This window comes from Manduca sexta, chromosome 23 (genome assembly GCF_014839805.1).
Source record: "Manduca sexta isolate Smith_Timp_Sample1 chromosome 23, JHU_Msex_v1.0, whole genome shotgun sequence".
Lineage (NCBI taxonomy): Eukaryota > Metazoa > Arthropoda > Insecta > Lepidoptera > Sphingidae > Manduca > Manduca sexta.
In genome coordinates this window covers 4,827,277-4,846,114 of record NC_051137.1, presented here as the reverse complement: position 1 = coordinate 4,846,114, position 18,838 = coordinate 4,827,277, and the positions used below count along the sequence as shown (strand labels likewise).

General features: G+C 34.2%; 1 protein-coding gene across 2 annotated transcripts in view; it reads right to left on the bottom strand.

Moving 5' to 3' along the window:
- Positions 1 to 297: 297 nt before the first annotated feature.
- LOC115452562 (alpha-tocopherol transfer protein) overlaps positions 298 to 18,838 on the bottom strand; it is a 36,489-nt gene continuing 17,948 nt past the window's right edge. For both annotated transcript variants that reach the window (XM_030181128.2, XM_030181127.2), the window contains exons 2-6: positions 11,569 to 11,713; positions 5,319 to 5,413; positions 4,426 to 4,576; positions 3,586 to 3,779; positions 298 to 1,628 (exon numbers count right to left, since the gene is read on the bottom strand). In XM_030181128.2, the coding sequence (XP_030036988.2) occupies positions 1,281 to 1,628; positions 3,586 to 3,779; positions 4,426 to 4,576; positions 5,319 to 5,413; positions 11,569 to 11,707 (927 nt within the window). In that variant the 5' untranslated portion in view covers positions 11,708 to 11,713 and the 3' untranslated portion in view covers positions 298 to 1,280. The remainder of the gene's footprint in view (positions 1,629 to 3,585; positions 3,780 to 4,425; positions 4,577 to 5,318; positions 5,414 to 11,568; positions 11,714 to 18,838) is intronic.

Genomic DNA, 18,838 nt, shown 5'->3' with positions numbered 1-18,838 from the left:
TTTAGAGAGTACAGCTTGCTCTAAACGCCATGATAATTTGAGTCCCTAAAACAATCTATACGATTGGCAGTGAAGAATTTTCCCATGGAAAGAGTGCGTGCTTCTATTGATAACTGGCCTCATCGTTTAAAGGACTGTATTGCAGCCAATGGAGACCACTTCGAATAAGCTTTTATATTTTTAATTGTTTTATATTTATGTATTAAACTGACACACTGTAAAAGTAATAAATGTTATTTGCAGTTAACAATTTTCTTTTTTCTTTATTACAATATTTATGGCAAGACTAGGTATAATGTTTACATTGTAGATATGATGTATTCTAAATATATTTTTACAATATACTGGCACCTTAAAATACTAAAAAAATTAAAATACAGGAAATTTAATGGAATACACTCATAATGTAATGAAATTAAAAACTTAAAATTATGTCTACATAATACATTTACATTTCTAAAATGACTCCTATTAAATTATTATAATATACAAAAGAGTATATGACGTATGCTTGTCGCTTACTTAAAAACGAAAAATATTTTTTTTACCAACCAGACGTCCATTTTAACGCTATATTTTATCACAGGCTTTTGACGAATTTCTTAAGTAATATCTTAATTTTAAATTGATAACACTAATTTAAAACTACTTATCTAATAAGTTTTTAATGATTTACATTCAAAAAAAATATAGTAAAAATACAAAATATTAAGGTTGTTGTAAGGCGCAGTTGTATTCATAAATCTTTTTTAAATTACATTATATTTGTGTAACTAAAAGTAGGCGCACAGGGGCGGTTTAAATACTCGGATTGAACATCCCATTCTTTTATCATCAAAATTGACCAAGTTATTTTTTTAAAATTTGACGCGTCTAATCGGTCTTCGTAAAGACAAAATAATTGCGCGTACGCGTCAACTTTAAAACCCTCACGTTTCTAAAGAAGGCACAGGTCCAACAACTTGAGTTGTGTATGAGGTCATAATATGCCCTTCTAAATCTTCGACGTAAGGGTCATTCACCCTTTATCGAAAGAAATATTTCATTGTAAATATCTTTGAACCTCCTGTGAAGGAACTTAACACTCCTTTGATATTATGACTGATAAACACTTTAAATATTAAAAATACAGGTTAAAAATTGAAGATAAACGAAACATTATTAAATTTACGGGATCATCCCGTCTCAGGACGCCGCGTTTGAGGTGCGAAATTGATCATGTCATGCATAAATCACTGCAAGAAATGGTATCAATACTCTTATTGTCCAAGTTTCTAAGTTTACGACAATTGTATACCATCCTCTTTCAATTTTCTCACAACGTCAGCACTGATTTCCTCCTCGCGAAACTTGTAGCCACACGCTACCATTTCCTTCGCTACGTGATAGTTTTTTCTCAAAGATTCGAACCAAATGGTATAAGGGTAGTCGGGCCATATACCTCCATATCTTTCGGGGAGATGGTCCCGGTGAATGTGCTTGTGCAAGGATGTCATGTCGTTGCCATGGAAGTAGATCTTGGAGTTCATAACGTTGTTTAAGAACGGCTTGAAGATATTGTACATCTTGTCGAACAGCCAAGTGTGATTGATGACGTGGATGGCGTGGGTGTTGGCTGGGTAGCATGACTGGAAATATAAAAAATAGTTTTTAATAATTTTCGGAGGAGACTGGGGAAAACAAGGGGAGGAGGCTGTTGGTGTACCAATGAAATAAATAAATAAAACAAATGATAATAAGTCTCTAATATGCAAGTGTTCGTCTATATGGATTGATGCGCAATTTAGGCGACGGCTTTTGATAAATATTACAAAACGCATACAAGTACTGTAATTAATAATTATATTCTGGTTTGAAGGGCAATGTTGACTGTAGACCTCTGTAATTATTGGTGTTACGGATCAAGATTATATGGGGAAAAGCATTTCATTATTCATTTCTGCTCTGAGATATTCTAAATTGCTAAATATATGTATGTATGAGTGTTTTTATTCAAATTTGTTTATAATAATATCAGCCTTGTATTATATACTTGCCCACTGCTGAGCACGGGCCTCCTCTACTACTGAGAAGGATTAGGCCTTAGTCCACCACGCTGGCCTAGTGCGGATTGGTAGACTTCACACACCTTCGAAATTCCTATAGAGAATTTCTCAGATGTGCAGGTTTCCTCACGATGTTTTCCTTTATCGTTAAAGCGAACGATAAATTCACAAAGAATACACACATGATTTTAGAAAAGTCAGAGGTGTGTGCCCTTGGGATTTGAATGCGGACATTCGTCTTGGCAGTCCGTTCCACACCCAACTAGGCTATCGCCGCTTCATAACAATTCAATTCAATTTGTTTATAACACACAAATATTTAATGAAATACGTCGTTTAATTTTGTTTTGACGTATTTTAGGAAACCTAATCTGAAGTGGAGAACACAAAATATCGGATTAAGTGAAAAGATAGAAAGCAGATCGGTGGCAAGAAAAAAATATGTATACATTAGACTTTGCTTCCTTCAATTCTACTTTACATTTAAAGTAACCTTGAACTTACATGATCAATGGTAAAAAACATGACATTGATTTTAGTATGGTAATATAAAGGTCGTGGCGGATTCCGCAATCAAATAGGTTTAGGAAGCGGTACTAATAATAACTATGTATGTCATGACCATACCTGTTTTATATGTAAAACGCCAATATTATATATATTTTATTATAAAAAATATATTTTATTTGGCCTATTTTTTGCAAGTAAAGTTAACATAAACTTATATTTCCTTTACGCTTATGTAATAAAAATTATGGATTNTTTCTTTTTTTTATAAAAAGACAATTTTCTTTTTATTTGTTAGTTATTAACGTCATCCGAAACCCGAAGTTTACAATACGTAGGTTTCTGACGTTCGGGGCCGTTCATCAGAAAAAAATATTATCGACGCATTCACAAAATATAACAATGATAATTACTATTATATTTTATGTAGATATTCGAAACTAAACAAGTGTAAAACCAATTTTTATTTTAAGAAATTGTTGTTAAGTTGTAACGGACATTGAACATAAAATGTGTATACTGCATAATGATAATTCAGTAAGAACGTTAATTAACGAGTTTAATTCACTATCAGGAACGCGACACTTTCTTTTCCACAATGTATATCCAGGGTAATTAATTAAAACTAATTAAATCTGAGGCGTAAAAGATATTTGTACTTAACTTACATCTAAGATTTAGCTTAAAGCACTATGGAAACACTTCTATCTTGGAATTTTGAGTAAATTAAATAAATTGTATAAAAACAAATCAGTTGATTTACACTCTAAATAAAATGAATTTAAGTATAACTTTAATTGTTTTTAATGCAACTAATTGTCGTGACGATCGTGCCGCTCGCCTAATGGTAAGCGATAAAACCGTTGCATGTTACTGTTGCCCGTAAACAGTAGCAACACCATACAAAACTTTGAATTACGAAGTACTGCGTGGCGCCCCACTGCCCTCGTCACCCTGAGACATGAGTTGTTACGTCTCATAATGCCCAATAATTACTCTTACGATAATTTCCATACGATTGATTGATACTTACAACTAAAATCTTAACAATTTTCGCGGCAATGGACGGAGTGCATTGCCACGCGTGCTGAGTGCCGATGTTCTCCAGGTCGAATAGCGCTACTCCGCCGAGGATCTGGGTGCGCTGTTCCATCATACCCAGCTCTAGGGCTAGGATAGTAGCTTTAAACATGTCTTCAATTGGAATTGTTTTCGGATCCCACTGACCTGTAAAATTAATTTCATTCAATAACTATTACGAGGCGGCGATAGCCTAGTTGGATGTGCAACGGATTGCCGCGACGTATGTCCGCAGGATCAAATCCCAAGGGCACACACCTCTGACTTTTCTAAGATTATGTGTGTATTCTTTGTGAATTATCGCTTGCTTTAACGATGAAGGAAAACATCGTGAGGAAACCTGCATACCTGAGTGTACCAATCCGCACTAGGCCAGCGTGGTGGATTAAGGCCTAATCCCTCTCAGTAGTAGAGGAGGCTCGTGTCCAGCAGTGGGACAGTATATAATACAGGGTTGATAATATAATAACTACTACGAGTAGTAATGAGATTGCAAATTCCTATTTTTTTTTATCGCATTATCTATTTCCATCTCTAATCGTGTGTAAAAATTTAAAAAAGGGAAGGGGTCTTTGCAATATTTTTGAATTTAATTAAAATAATAATTCCTCTGACTAATGAAATATGACACTCTCAACTTAATAATGAATTAATTGATTGTATTACAGTTTATCTCCGCTTTTTAAGATTTAACTTGTTAAAACTATTAAAATTAATATAGTTTCCAGCAAACGAAATAACTTTAGTATAGTTTTGTTACCAATTATTATCTAATTAACAAATGTAATCCCACCTATTCTGTATATTATAAGCCGCCGACCGTCCTGCCCTCGATAGGGGGGCACGGCTATAATGTTCGCATCGCCAATGCCTTGAAGATCCAAAGGGTATACGTTGTCAAAAAGCTCCGGATTCTCCTCTTTAAACTGATAGTAGTTTACGAGCTGCAAAAACATAATTGATCGATTTATTGAAATTTTTATTATAATCACAAAAAATGGATTAAAAAATCTTATTTTGATAAAAACTTCAGTGACTCTTGTTATTATGTATTGAGTATGTTGATACACCGCAGCACTGATACACCGTATCAGTGCTGCGGTGCCCCCAAGCTTTGGGGCCCCTCTTGGCCAATACCTACATTAAACTAAGCAAGCCTAAAAGTTCGCACTGCCTTGAAGGGCCTCTAACAAATTTAGGTATAGGGCCCTCTATAGGAAGCAACGCTACTGTAATAAGTTTAAACACACACACACACAGAGAGAGAGAGAGAACGCCTTTATCTCCGAAGGAGTGCGCAGAGACGCAACTGATGCAACAAATTTTCGCCGTAAATATTTCGCCTTACGATGTGATAGGAGGCAGGCCTATCGCCATATCGGTACAAATTTCAGACTCCGGGCAGATACTGCGTAGAACAAGCCAATATGACTTTGTCCGACCTGGACATCGAACCCCAGCACCGCAATTGTATTGTAATATAACTACGCCACCGAGGCATTATAAACGTATCATTATATAAGATATCATTCTTGGTATTAATTATTCTTTTTTATAGATTTAAGAGCGATTTTCCTCACTTCATCGGGTGTATAAAAATTTACACCTACTAAAATACTTAGTAAAAATGTAGAGGCGTATTCTGTGCTATTAATTCACTTTGATTAATAAACAAGGTACACTTACCAACCTATGAGCTCTTTGTGGTATAAAGTTTCGCGCACGAAGAAACTTCACCAGAAACTCATCGTCCATCCGGTGTGGTGTACATTCACCCCGCTCTGAAATGAACAGTATTCGCCCTTATAATACAGTAAATAAAGCAACGCACTCGTCTACTAGAAAGTAACACTTTACAATAAGTTACTCTACCGTAAATGTAACATACAAAATTGTAGGCATATTTAAGAAAATATTTTTTATTCGTTTATACGCTTTAATTCCACTATCAATAATATCTAATAGTGAAAGAGAATTACGGCGCTTACAGTCCGAAATAGACTTATGGACTTAACATATTCCCACTAAACCACTAATACTTCTAATAGATCAAAAATCAAAAAACTAAAACCGGGATTATTGACGAAAATATTCCTTAATCATGGATCATTTTTGGCACAATGTTAGGAGAGGTATCTTCTGCCTGTGTCAGGTAAATTATTTTTGAGAAAACTCAACACGATCAATTATAACTATGGAAAATAATATTTCCCATATAAAAGTGCAGTTAAAAAAACAAACAGAGTAAAATAGATGGCCTATATCTGTTATGCGTAAATACGTAGGTATTCAAAATGACATTTTGGCTCCGACCTAAATGTAGGTACTATTCAACATAAGGTCAACATTTAAATAGTTCAGAATCCTCAGAATATAAACAATCTTTTAATAATATCTCCTGTAAATAGCTTACTTACAGTGGTTATATCGATGAGGCCGGTATAACCGGGTTAGTACTACTTTATAAATTTTAAGCATTTTGCAGCGGAATTATTTTTATCTCTTTTAAAACAAACTCACATCATCACACCTCCTACACCTAAAGGGTTAGGCGGGAGTGCAATCGAGTCACCCAATTTTCGGTTGTGTGTTCCACCCCATGATGTAATAGGGTACGAACCTATCGCCATATCGAGCGCAAATACCAGACTCCGGACTAATACTGAACAGAACACCTAATATCATTTTTCCCGACCCAGGATTCCAACTCAGGACATCTGAGCGGTGTCGTACCGCGCACGTAATACAACTACGCCACCAAGGTTTATGCTTTATCTAGGTATAATTCGTAAAACAATAGTTAAGAATAGGTTTGCAAGTCTCGTCTCGTTGCTTAAAACTAAAATTACTGCTATGGATACTTAATAATATTACGCAATAGTTTATTAGTTACGTATTAAGTATAATATGCAAGGAAATTTAAATGTACTACAATCAATTGCTAGCTAAAGTAAAATATTCCTTACACAATAGACAAAATTATCGAAACCAAATATTATCCACTAAAGGTCATATACATCGAATCGATTGCTTTTCAGTTCTGAGAAGAAATCGATAATCAAAACAGGAGATAGATACCATAAAGAATGATTGCAATATAATTATTGAAATATTGCAAACATTAATGACGCTTCAAAGTTATAAACAACATCGTAAATAAATGTTTATTATGCACATTGCAAACTAATTTTGGATAACCTATAATTTGTTACCACAGAGTAACAAAAATACTAATAAATGAAACTCCGTGCACTATATTATTTGCTTCTAATTTTGTTCGATATGCCGGCAGTAATCGTGTTACGGTAATGGAAAATTAAATCATCAAAATCGAATGTGGCTTTCTATCTTCCGATCAAATCCGAAACCTGTTCATGGGTTTAATTTAACTTTAACTTAGAACTGGAGGTTAGTCGAATTTGAAACAGAATGTAATACAAAAAGTCTATATATACTTGTTCATGATATACTTTAACACTAAACAGATCGAAGATTTAATTGTGTGTACTTGCTAGTTGTTTTCAAGACAATCATCTATGCCAACAGACTACGCTGAAGGTAACACGAAATTCTCTGCTAGTCCAATAAACTACACAATAGAAAAAAGCTGGAGAGTGCATTCTTTATTCCTATAGACTACAAATGCTTATTGAATATTTTATCTATAATTATTATATAAATTGAGAGAACTCTATGAGAATGAGATGGTTCGTGGGGCCATTGCCCTCCAGCACATCCTCTACAAAGCACGAAGCGTTCCAACTACGCTTTGATCATATCAAATCAACATTAATTAAAGTACGTAATTGTTCCTATTACATATTAATATGGTTTATGGAATAGCACAAAGCGTGAACCTATTCAATTAGTGTTTGTCCAATTAGTAACGTATTGAAACGGCCTCACGCAGAGGGGCACGGCAGAGCTAGATCAAAGCTCTTAGTCCATGCATAATATATTTTGCTAATTGCATCGCCCACGCTTACACGTGTCGTAGTGCAGTTAATCTTGACATTAAGGAACACGTAAATCTCTCTATAGGGTCCCACGTAGCGACGCGTTCCGGGATCAGTCTGTGCATATTTAATTACGAACAGGGCGGCGTAATTTGGTCAAGGGACACTTTATCTGGACCCCACTCTGCTTACCAAGTGCAGTAATGGCACTAAGCCGTTCCAGTATTAATAAACCTCCGGAGAAAATAAAGGGATTTTCGGAAAGGCATCGCATATCCGACAGTATCACTTAATAAAAACCTCATTGTGGCATTTTCATGTCGATATATTCACACATTTGCCTAAGTAAAATCCTTACGGTCAATGAACGTTATTTTTTTATACTAGGTACTACACCTAATGGTAAGTGGAGTTGGGTCCAATCAAATGTCGACTGACGGGCTATGATCCCCGACCCCTCGGCAGTCGAAACAATCATGCAGGCCAGCTGGAACCGGATATACACAGGTTGATCCCGGAACGCGACACACTATTTAGGTTAATCACTGATTACAACTGTTTATTATTAAAATCCATAGTTTATAATATGCAGATGAAAGTATAGTATTACGTTTAGTCGTTGTGTTGACACGAATGCAATTCCTAGGAAGTCATAAAGTTTTTAATCCAGGACATAACAGTAATTCTTTATCTTGAGACATCCGAATCCGATACTAATCGAGTAATAAATATTTATAACACAATCACTTTTTTTAAGTATTATGCAAGATAGTTGTGGCAGATGAGATTTCCTTTGAACTTGCCGTATGATTAATTTAGTTAAGACGGTTTTTTTATACGGGCACTCAAAGTGACCCACTACACCCGATAGTAAGTGAGTTGGGGTCCAATAGGATGTCGACTGACGAGAGATGATTACGCCTCGCCAGTCGCCACAATTATGCAGGCCTATTCGAACCGGATATACAGAAGTTGATCCCGGATCCTACCCTACATAGATTCACTTTGTTGCCCGTCTCTATCAAGACCCTTTTCTTCAGGAACTCGTAGAGATATCAAATTGGAATTTATATAAAATACTCGGCCTACGGTCTCTTTCAGCTGTGAAAAATCAAACTTGTTAGTCAAGGTAATTAAATGATATGGAAGTTTACCGATTTTTCGATTTTGCAGTCGAATCAAAACCTATAAGGTACTTGCCCTTGTGCCAGAAACATGAAAGTTGGCAACACAACGTCTAATCACGTCTACCCCGAATCTGCAATGTGTGTATGGGGGAATATTGTGGCAAATTGAAAATGAATTGAACATGTTGAAATTTTTTCTTTACTAAGGTCAAAAATGGACCACAATACATCACGCACATAATAGTCACTTTTCTGTATCACGATAAAAAAAATTGAGAAATATATTACACAGTTAAACATCATGATTTTTTATGTTTACGTTACACATTAAAATTAAACTATTTTTCGGATTATATCGCGGTTTTAATGTTTTAGTTTTCTCCCGACGTTTCGAAAACTGCAGCCTTCGTACACGGGGGGACTGAGGTGTTGATTATCCGCAAAATCAAAATTACAATATCTACCGACATTTTACAATTATAAAAATTTTAGCTGTTGTTGGTCCGATCTACGCAGAATGAGCTCACAGTGTCTTGAAGTCTAGTTAAAAATAACAAATCTTTCAAAATATAAACTTATTTGCGTCATTACAGGCAACCAATGACGTAAATTAAAAGAACAAAATATAAAGTCGTTCCGAACTTTAGTATAAACCTTCACCATTAACATAAGGACACGTAAACATCTTTGATCGTAAAGCCCTCTCGCCAATCATCCGCTAGTTTGTCATTGACCTGTATCAAGTTATAATACCTGAGTTTCAAACCAGTGTATTACAAACTGATACATTATAACAATGTTGCTTTACATTGTAGTTACTGGTTAAACCAGTCTTCTCTGTTCTAACAACGAGGAGTTACATCCTCATATTATATAAAACAAAGACCCCTACCGTGTCTGTGCGTGAACGCGATAAACTCAAGAATTTAACAGATTTCTATAAAATTCGGTATGGAGATAATTTGAGACACATGGAAAGACAACGTTTACTTTTTATCACGGCAAACGAAAAACTCTTTCACACGGGTGAATACTACAGCAAAAGCTGGGAATATAAATGCAAATCTTTCTGCAGATACTTGATTAGAAGTAAACACATAACCGCTGAACGGATTTAGAGGAAATATGGTACACTTATAGTCATAGTCCGGATTAACATATAGGCTAGATATTTTTATCTCGAAAAAATACAAATGCGACTTTCTTCCCTAGAAAGTCCTTTCTTGTGCGAGCAACCATCTTAAAATTGCATTGGCATTGCAGTGAGAAATTTCTCACGCCTTACAGTCTAGGTAGTTCGAAACGTAACACCAAAAAGTGTGGGAAGTTATTAAACAACGACCACAGGATATAATTATATAGATAAATATTAACAGAAACTTTTAAAACGAGTTTAATACTGCCCAAATGAAGCAAGATTGCCAAATTTAGTTTAATATATTAACGTTTAACTCCTACATGTATCTTGATCTGACCTAGATTGTATACAATAGATCAAGTTCGTGATCCATGAGACAATACATTTCTAAACCAAAGCTGGAAACTAGTTTTAAATAACAAACTCTTTTGTTCCATCGCTATATCTGTCTTTATTAAATAATTAATTCAACTGCGCAAAAACAATAATAATTTTATCGTAAAAAATCAGTTTATACAAGTTCTTTAGGCCTCATACGAATTTAATGTTATGTATCAAATAATTGGCTTCCGCGTAAAGAAATTATATGGTATTTTCTTTGAATTTTAAAATCATAGGCCCATAGCAACAGTACAGCTACATAATAAATAGCGATACCCGACTTTCAACACAGATATTCATCGATCAACAATGCCTTTGACTTATGTTTAAAAACTTCAATAATATAAATAAAACAAATCATAATATTATTAGCTTTACTCGGCTCTATTGCAAATTGGGCTCTAATGCAGCCTGGAGGCTGGACTCTCCGAATTTTAAATTTAAATGAAAGACTCGGTATCACAATAATAGCACGATTTTGCGGTACACCCGCCCCGTACTTCATAAACGAATGAAAATTATAATCTGGGAAACGCACCCTAGCTACGACTCTGTCTACCTCGGCATTATAGTCGTGAGCTTATATCATTGTGTTTAAAACAAATTTCCTGAATATGTGGTTTAATGGTCGTAAATTAACATTTTTATATACTTTAGCAGCTTACTATCCTTGTGAATTCAACCATCAACCACGTTGTGTCCGTCAATAGATGCCCGTTCCTAATTACTTCTACCTTGTAAGTAACTGCCTTCCGTCACTAAACCTTGTCGTGTTAAACTAGAATGTTTACTTTATAATCCTGTATGAGTTGACCGTATGCGACTTTAAATGCACTTACTATGTAAATGTCATTGTTAATGTATTTCGGTTCAATATACTAGGAAATTGTTATGTATACAGAGGCTAACTTGGACAATTGTAGGTTATTCGTTAGGTAAATTCCGCCAAACGTCCTGTGTGAGACAATAAACATAACGTCTTTGGACGTTTCGACGCGCAGTTATACATCATAGTCATAAATGTATATGTCCTATTGTTACCCTTACCATGAATCTAGTCTTCCGTAATGTGATAAAAGACAATCACTTTGACAGAATTTGGTATCTTATATACTGGTTATACACAGCTATTGATCTTGATATGCGACGCCTTTACACGTTTAATTGTAGTTTCCCACCATGAGAACACTAAACCCTCTTCAGTCATTAAAACTATCCACTTATTATATTACGCAAATTAACAAAAAACATCTAAACAATGCTAACAATACAATGCTGACTTAATAGGTTATGATGATAAAAAAAACTTTAAAATATAGATTTTAAAATCTAACCATATATCATGTCCCTTAGCTCGTCGATAGCCTGAAGCTTCGTGCTGGGGTCCTCTCCACAGTGCTGGCGGGCATAGTCCTCCAATTCTGGCGGGGGTTCCCCCAAGTCTATATCGACGCTATAGTCTGGAGTCGGCATCTTCGCCTGAAAAGGCCATAAATTATGATTATTTATAAATAATAAAATCTGATTGAATATATTTCATATTCATAGACCAAAACAATTACAGTATGACCGTTGATTGGTGTATAAAGTATTAATAGGTCGATGACACAGGACGAAACATTTAGAGGTTTTGTGATACAAAAAAAATCATCTATCATATCATATGCGTAAAATCACAATATCTTTATTTTACTATATCATTCATATCATTACTTTGATATTATTATTTTACTGTAAAAGTTTCAACACGATGAAGTGATGATATAAGAAAAAACTAATTAACTTTGCTTGTATGAAATATTTAAAAACTGACACTTTAACAAGTTAATTTATTGAGCAAAGGATATCAGATAGCTCCGACATACGAAACGGTTTAATAAATTAATTTCTCCGCATATATTAAGCCAACAGAACGCAAAAGTAAACTAAAATATATGTAAAAATTGTCATAACATGGAATTTCGACATTTTTATAGTACAGTATACCCGGACTATGCTTTCACAGTATCAGAATATTTAATCTGTGGTATTAGTCCACATAATGACATTTCGTATTTTTGAAGGTATTTTATTTTATTTTATTTTATTACACACAAAACAGGTTATAATCGGGTACGCATTATATACAAAATAGCTTAAAGTTTTTAACATAATTATAACTCAAAACTTGTGTTCCGGAATGAATATTAAGTATTAACGAGATAACAAAGGTGAAATTATCTAAACGTAACTATTAATGCTAACTACAATGGGATATACCAATATTAAGTTTCATAGGTCATATTTAATATTTTTTTCTTTATGCAGACTGCGTCCGGACGTAATAAAAAAATAGCCATATTTAATGAAACTTTTATATAGAAAGCAAAAAGCCATTTGTTGAAAACGACTTAGTAATTTTTTATATTCACAGAGGTAAAATGTCATCAGCAATTGATAAAATACTACAGATAAAGCATGCACGAAGACCGTATTACGCCAAAATAATAATAGTATAGCCTTCCCTCGTAATCACGACTTAGCGCTAAACCCCATCCATAATTTCACCTTTGTAAACAATTAAGGTATCGGCAATCGTGGCAATTATTTTGAACAATAAATCAAAACAATCCATATAAGTCGTGACTTCAAATATAAAATATTTGTAATATAAATACACTATAAGATTTCGGTCCCGCAAGTTACAATCCACATATCTATGTATTCAAAAATTTTTTTTACAGATCTGCCGTTAAGATTATATACAAATATTCTCATTATATGTGATTGCCGTCGTATGAACACCTGCAATGTGAAAGGATTCGTGGGTGCGTCCCCAGCTTTATAATGCATTTGTTTGGAACGGCAGGGGTGGTTTTCATAATCCAGGATTGTTTTCTATTACAAAGGTTACTCACGGATCAACTGCTCTTGTTGGCCTTTAGCAAAGATTAACTTATTGTACACGCCATGGAATGTCATGTCCTACTCGGCCTTAGAACGAACGTAACTCCAACGCAGTTCAACCGAGAACTAAGCATAGCTTAAATCGTATAAGCGGCATAAAAGGTATTATTTATATTTTATATATAAGGTGTTAATTCATACTGAATTTTGTACCGATCGCTCCATTTTTCTATAACATAATTATTTATTTATTGCACTTAATATACAAATGTATACAGGCGGACTTAATGCCATAGGCATTCTCTACCAGTCAACCTTAGGGTGGTGCAGAGATAATCAAGGTAGGTGCATCACGGTAATGTGACATTGAGAAAGAAGGTATGTATAAAATACCTATAATAACTATAAATACAATATAAGTAACATTGTAACTATCAAAATACATAAAATACATATTATAATTACATAAACATATACGTATAAATATACATATATACTTAAGAATATAATGTAATATTATAAGTTAAGGTGGTGACTATTCCGCTTCATTCAGCAGTAACTGTCGAACTCTTTTTTTTAAGGCAAACCGAGTGGTTGACGATCTAATTTCGGTTGGGAGTGAATTCCATAGAAGAATAGATTGGACAGCGAAAGAACAGTGAGTAAAGTCAGAGCTATGACGTGGGCATTTAAGGAGAAGATTGTTAGCTGAGTGAAGGTTCCTATCGTGACTATTACAGAGGTATTGGAAATTTGAAGATAAGTAAGTAGGAGGAGTAGGGGAGTTAAGAAAAGAGAATAAAGTAGTTAGTGCTCGCAACGAACGCCGCTGACGTATAGGCAGCCATTTAAGTTGTAGACGATAGGAAGAAATGTGATCATATTTACGGAGGTTAAACACAAATCGAATGCAGTTATTTAGAAGTCGGTCTAGTTTGTTGAGTAAGTCTGCATTCAGATCAAAATAGCACACATCACCATAAATTACATGAATATTCATTCACATATCAATTTCAAGTATAAATCGTGTGGCAGTTTTGACCTTTACATTGCTTTCCATAAACTTGGGGTCATGTCGTGCAATTCATTGAAGGTAACATGCAAATTTAAATTCGATACAGAACATAACCGATATGCTACTTTTATGAAACAATCAAAATATTTAATTAATAAAATTTCATTAATTAAAAAGCGCCGCGCAGATACTAATAGTAGAATTTCTAGGGTACATAAAGTCTTGTATAGTAAGATTTATCATGTCCATTACTAACTTTACTTTCAAGTGTTTAAATGTACCAGTTTTTGTTCGCCACACTTCCTTAAAACGGATGTTCCATATAAATAGTAGCCTTTGCTATGACACTACCTTGTATTAGTGAAAGATTTCTTAGAATCGGTTTAGGATTATAAAAAATAAAACCGGAATTTTACAATTTTTTAAATTAATTTTAGTGATTTATTGATACGTCTCTCGTATGCGATGGACCGTCTGGGTAGATATCACCGCAATTTTTATTTCTACCGCTAAGCAGCTATGTGCTTTCACTGTTGTGCTTTGATTTGAAGGACATTGTAGCTAACCTAAATTACTGCGCATTTGTTGGTGGTACGATCTATTTTATATCCGCCGGGATAACGACCACCGTACATATGGTGTTAAAACCCGCCATAGTGGTCCACGTAAGTTTATCGCGTTCTGGAATCAGCCGGTGTATATTCGGTTCCGATAGGCCGGCATAATTATGTCGACTACCGAGGGGTAATCATCTCTCGTCAGGCGACGTTCTGTTCGACCCCACTCCACTTACCATCAGTGCAGTGGGGTCGTCTTGCAGTTCACGTATAAGAAAAATACATAAATAACAGCTAGCTAGTTTCCAAATTTACCATCAGACTAGCAGCATGCTCGTCTCTTCATTCAGTTTCATTAAAAATATTACTAAATTATGTAAATAGTAACCATAATACTAGTTGCTATAATCTAATTCCATACGGATTACACATGAAAATTGATTCCAAGACTATAAACAAATGAATACTGGTATTTCAAACCAGGTATACAACTAAATTTCAATTAAGGAAAATTCAAGTTTTGTATACATAAAATAAGTAAAACCAATCGATAAAGAAACAGTATAATTCGTTTTAATATTCAAATTATCGCTATCCGATATAAGACAGGAAAATAATCGAGGCTTTAAAACTTAAAATAATCTCTGACACGTTTATTCGTAGGTAGCTGCGCGATACGTGGTAGAAGCACTAAAAACTACTATAGATCTCGAACTAACGAAAAGGAAAGGTGGCAGTGAAGACGCAATAAAAACTTATTGCAGTAAGGAAACGAATCGCAATGATATCCATAATTTATTGCATGAAATATCTGGCGGTTAGTCAGGAGTGATGCTAGGAATGATATAACATTGAAATGAAACTCTTTTTTGGATTTTATAGATTTTTATATTATAATTTCTCCCGACCTTTCGAAGATTTTTCAGCCTTCAAGTGGTTGTCCGTAAAGTCCAAATTACAATGCCTACCCACATTCTACAATTATACCATTTTTTTATGTTGACGGTCCGATCTACGCCAAATAAGCTCACAGTGTCTTGGACCTTTAAATTTGCTGACAAAAATATTATTTGATGTAATGTCCTATTAACTACTTTTGCAATAACTTTGGAAAATAGTATTATATGTAGTATGAGAACGAAAATGCTATTAATTAGTGTCAGGAATTTAAAAAATGGTCGACAATCCTGGTCAATAGAGGTATGTTTGCGCACCCAAAAGATTTTTAGTCGCTAGCATATTAGTGAATATAAATACTATGAAATAATGAAGAATGCACATTGCACATTGTCTAAATTAAAATGCACAACTTGAACATTCAGCAATAATGTTAACAGAAAGGTAAAATCCTTGAAATAATAATAAACGGATCCAATTTAAAAAATATAATCATGTAAATGCTGCTGAAATACTGAATCAAGTTCAAGGTATTTCATTAAAATTATTTTCGCAAACAAAAAAACCAAAAAACAACATATTACTATGCACATAAATGCAGTAATTGCGAATTATAACTTTATTATGACTTTGGTTGCGTCCAGTGGCCTTGGTATTTCATTTAAATATTTTAAAACAATACTATTACAGTGATTTTACTGCATCTAGTGTTCATTGCAGCATGCATAACGTATATTGTATATATGTCTATATATATATATATATATATATATATATATATATATATGAATATGTATCTTCAACATTTGAATTATTATTTATAATTATTCCGACCCAATTTTTATTGCAGACAATATTATGTACTTATTACTTCATTGCTGTAGCCAAAATTGCCAGCACGTTACTACGTACTGTCATTTGTTTTGGTAATTACCTACTGGTAGACCCTGCTAGGTACCAATAAAGCTGAGCACTCTATAATTCGCATTAACCAATCGCGTTTCAATCCGACCTAATCACAAAATTAGAGGAACAACTCATTTAATTATAACTCATAGACTACTAATAACTGCACGTAATGTACATATTGCCACTCATGCTCACAATAAACAATGGAATATAGATAAACAAAGCATAAACACGCATTTGCATCCGTTAATTCCTGCTAATAAGCACTCGCATTCTAGAAATGCGGAAACTGCGCAAAGCAAATACTAACATCAATTTGTTTACGTAAATATTCTTTATTTTACTTTGAGGATTTAGAGAAATAATATTTTAAATACGCCTTTGTGTTCCATTGTTTTAAGGTTTTTATGAAATAGTGTTACTAGGTGTCACGTACTAATGGATTTTGTTTGTTTTTATAATGAAGCTCCTATTATGCAGCTGAATAAATGAGCCGTTGCTGGCTCATAACAAAATAAGTTACATTCAATCTTATTTGGAAAATTAATAATGGTTAATTATATAACTACCGAAATATAAAGTTTAAAATAAAAAATATATAATAATGGCGGCCTCTCGTGTTGTCATTCAGACGTCCTTCCAAATGAATTTACTTAACAATTTCTACCTGTAGCAATATTTATTGTGATTTTTTGGATGGCAAAGAATATTTTATACTAAAAATGTAGTTCCTTATTGTTTTAAAAGCAAAACCAAGGTTGGTAACAAAATGATACGGCGTTTATATTACCTACATATTTCTGTCGGAGTCATTATCAATCATAATAGCCATCTGTGACATAAAAAGTACAAGTATCCACGTGGCGAATAAATAATAAAGTACTTTGTTAGCTAGCGGATCTATCAGTGGAATTCAATCTATACAATATCCTAATATATAAAGCTGAAGTGTTTGTTTGTTTGAATGCGCCAATCTCAGGAACAACTAAACAGATTTTGAAAAGTTTTCAGAAATAGGAAGATACTTTTTATCCATGGAAAATATAAAGGGGTACTTTTATCCTGGAATAACTTTTTCACACGGCCGCACCCATGAGCAAAACATATATAAGATAATATTTTACACTAACACTTAACAGTTTCTATATAAATATATTATTGTGTTAGGCGTGACCCTGTCACATTATTTCTCATGCCCAAATTCGCACCGATAAATTTGTTCCGCCAGTTGAATTGGGTGTAACCTGTAATGGCTGTGTGTTGATATGTAAATATTTAAATAAAATGTTTGCTCTACTTAAATAAATCAAACCCAAACATAAACTGCCTAATTACATTTTTTCCATATTTTCTCCACCACAAAACATCGGCAACGTAACTCCCAACCTATCCTTTTTCGTTTTAGTTGTACTTTTATCGTTCTGTTCGAAAAAATATGTGAGTGCTTGTTCGAAAAAGGTCAAAATAGGTCGAACTTCGCACGCGGCAAAAACTTCACCCGATACATCATAAACAACAAAGTAGCAGCTGCTTGCTCTCACGTCTTGCACATTACGTTCGATCGCTGCAGGGTGAGGTACTAGGGTAACAGGAAACGGAGAAAGTCTAGTGAAACGACTAGACCTCACCACCCGGCGGGAAACAGGCTCCTAGTACGTAAACCAGTCACGAAATCGCTCTCCGTGAGAATAATTATATTATAGTTGACAATATTTACGATGTAACGACGCTATAAAAGGAAAGCGACTAGGGCATTAAATGTTTTCAGTACCGGGAGTACGAAGTTGTTAACACTACATCGGTTAAAGCGAAGAGATCGAACTTTCCTATTGCTCATTTGGTCACTTACAACTCATGTGAAAATTGTCATGAAATGAGGCAGTGTTCAATTTGAACGGTAACCACATACAGCTGTTTTTCTTAGTTACAATTGTCCATTTAAATTTGTTAAACAGCAATCGCAACCACGCACTCCTCTCAAGTTTTTATATTATTCTTCTTTATTTTGAAAGTTATTTGTTACATATTTATTTTAATAAAAAACATTTATGCAGATAAAAATATAAAAAGGAGAATCACCGTCCGATAGCGAAGCCACCGGCAGAGATTTAAAGTGAGGAATCTCCTTACAATGCGTACCGTGTAGAGCAATACTGACTTGTGTGCACATCCCAGTGTACTAAATATCTAGATATTTTGTCTATTTCGGTCTTAACAAGGTTATCTTCATGCGAAATGGTAACTTCAACAAGTATTGGACGCAACAATGGATTTACTATAACAATATCAAATGTATTTACTACAACAGTGTCAGTAACAATACTCCTTACACATTATTAT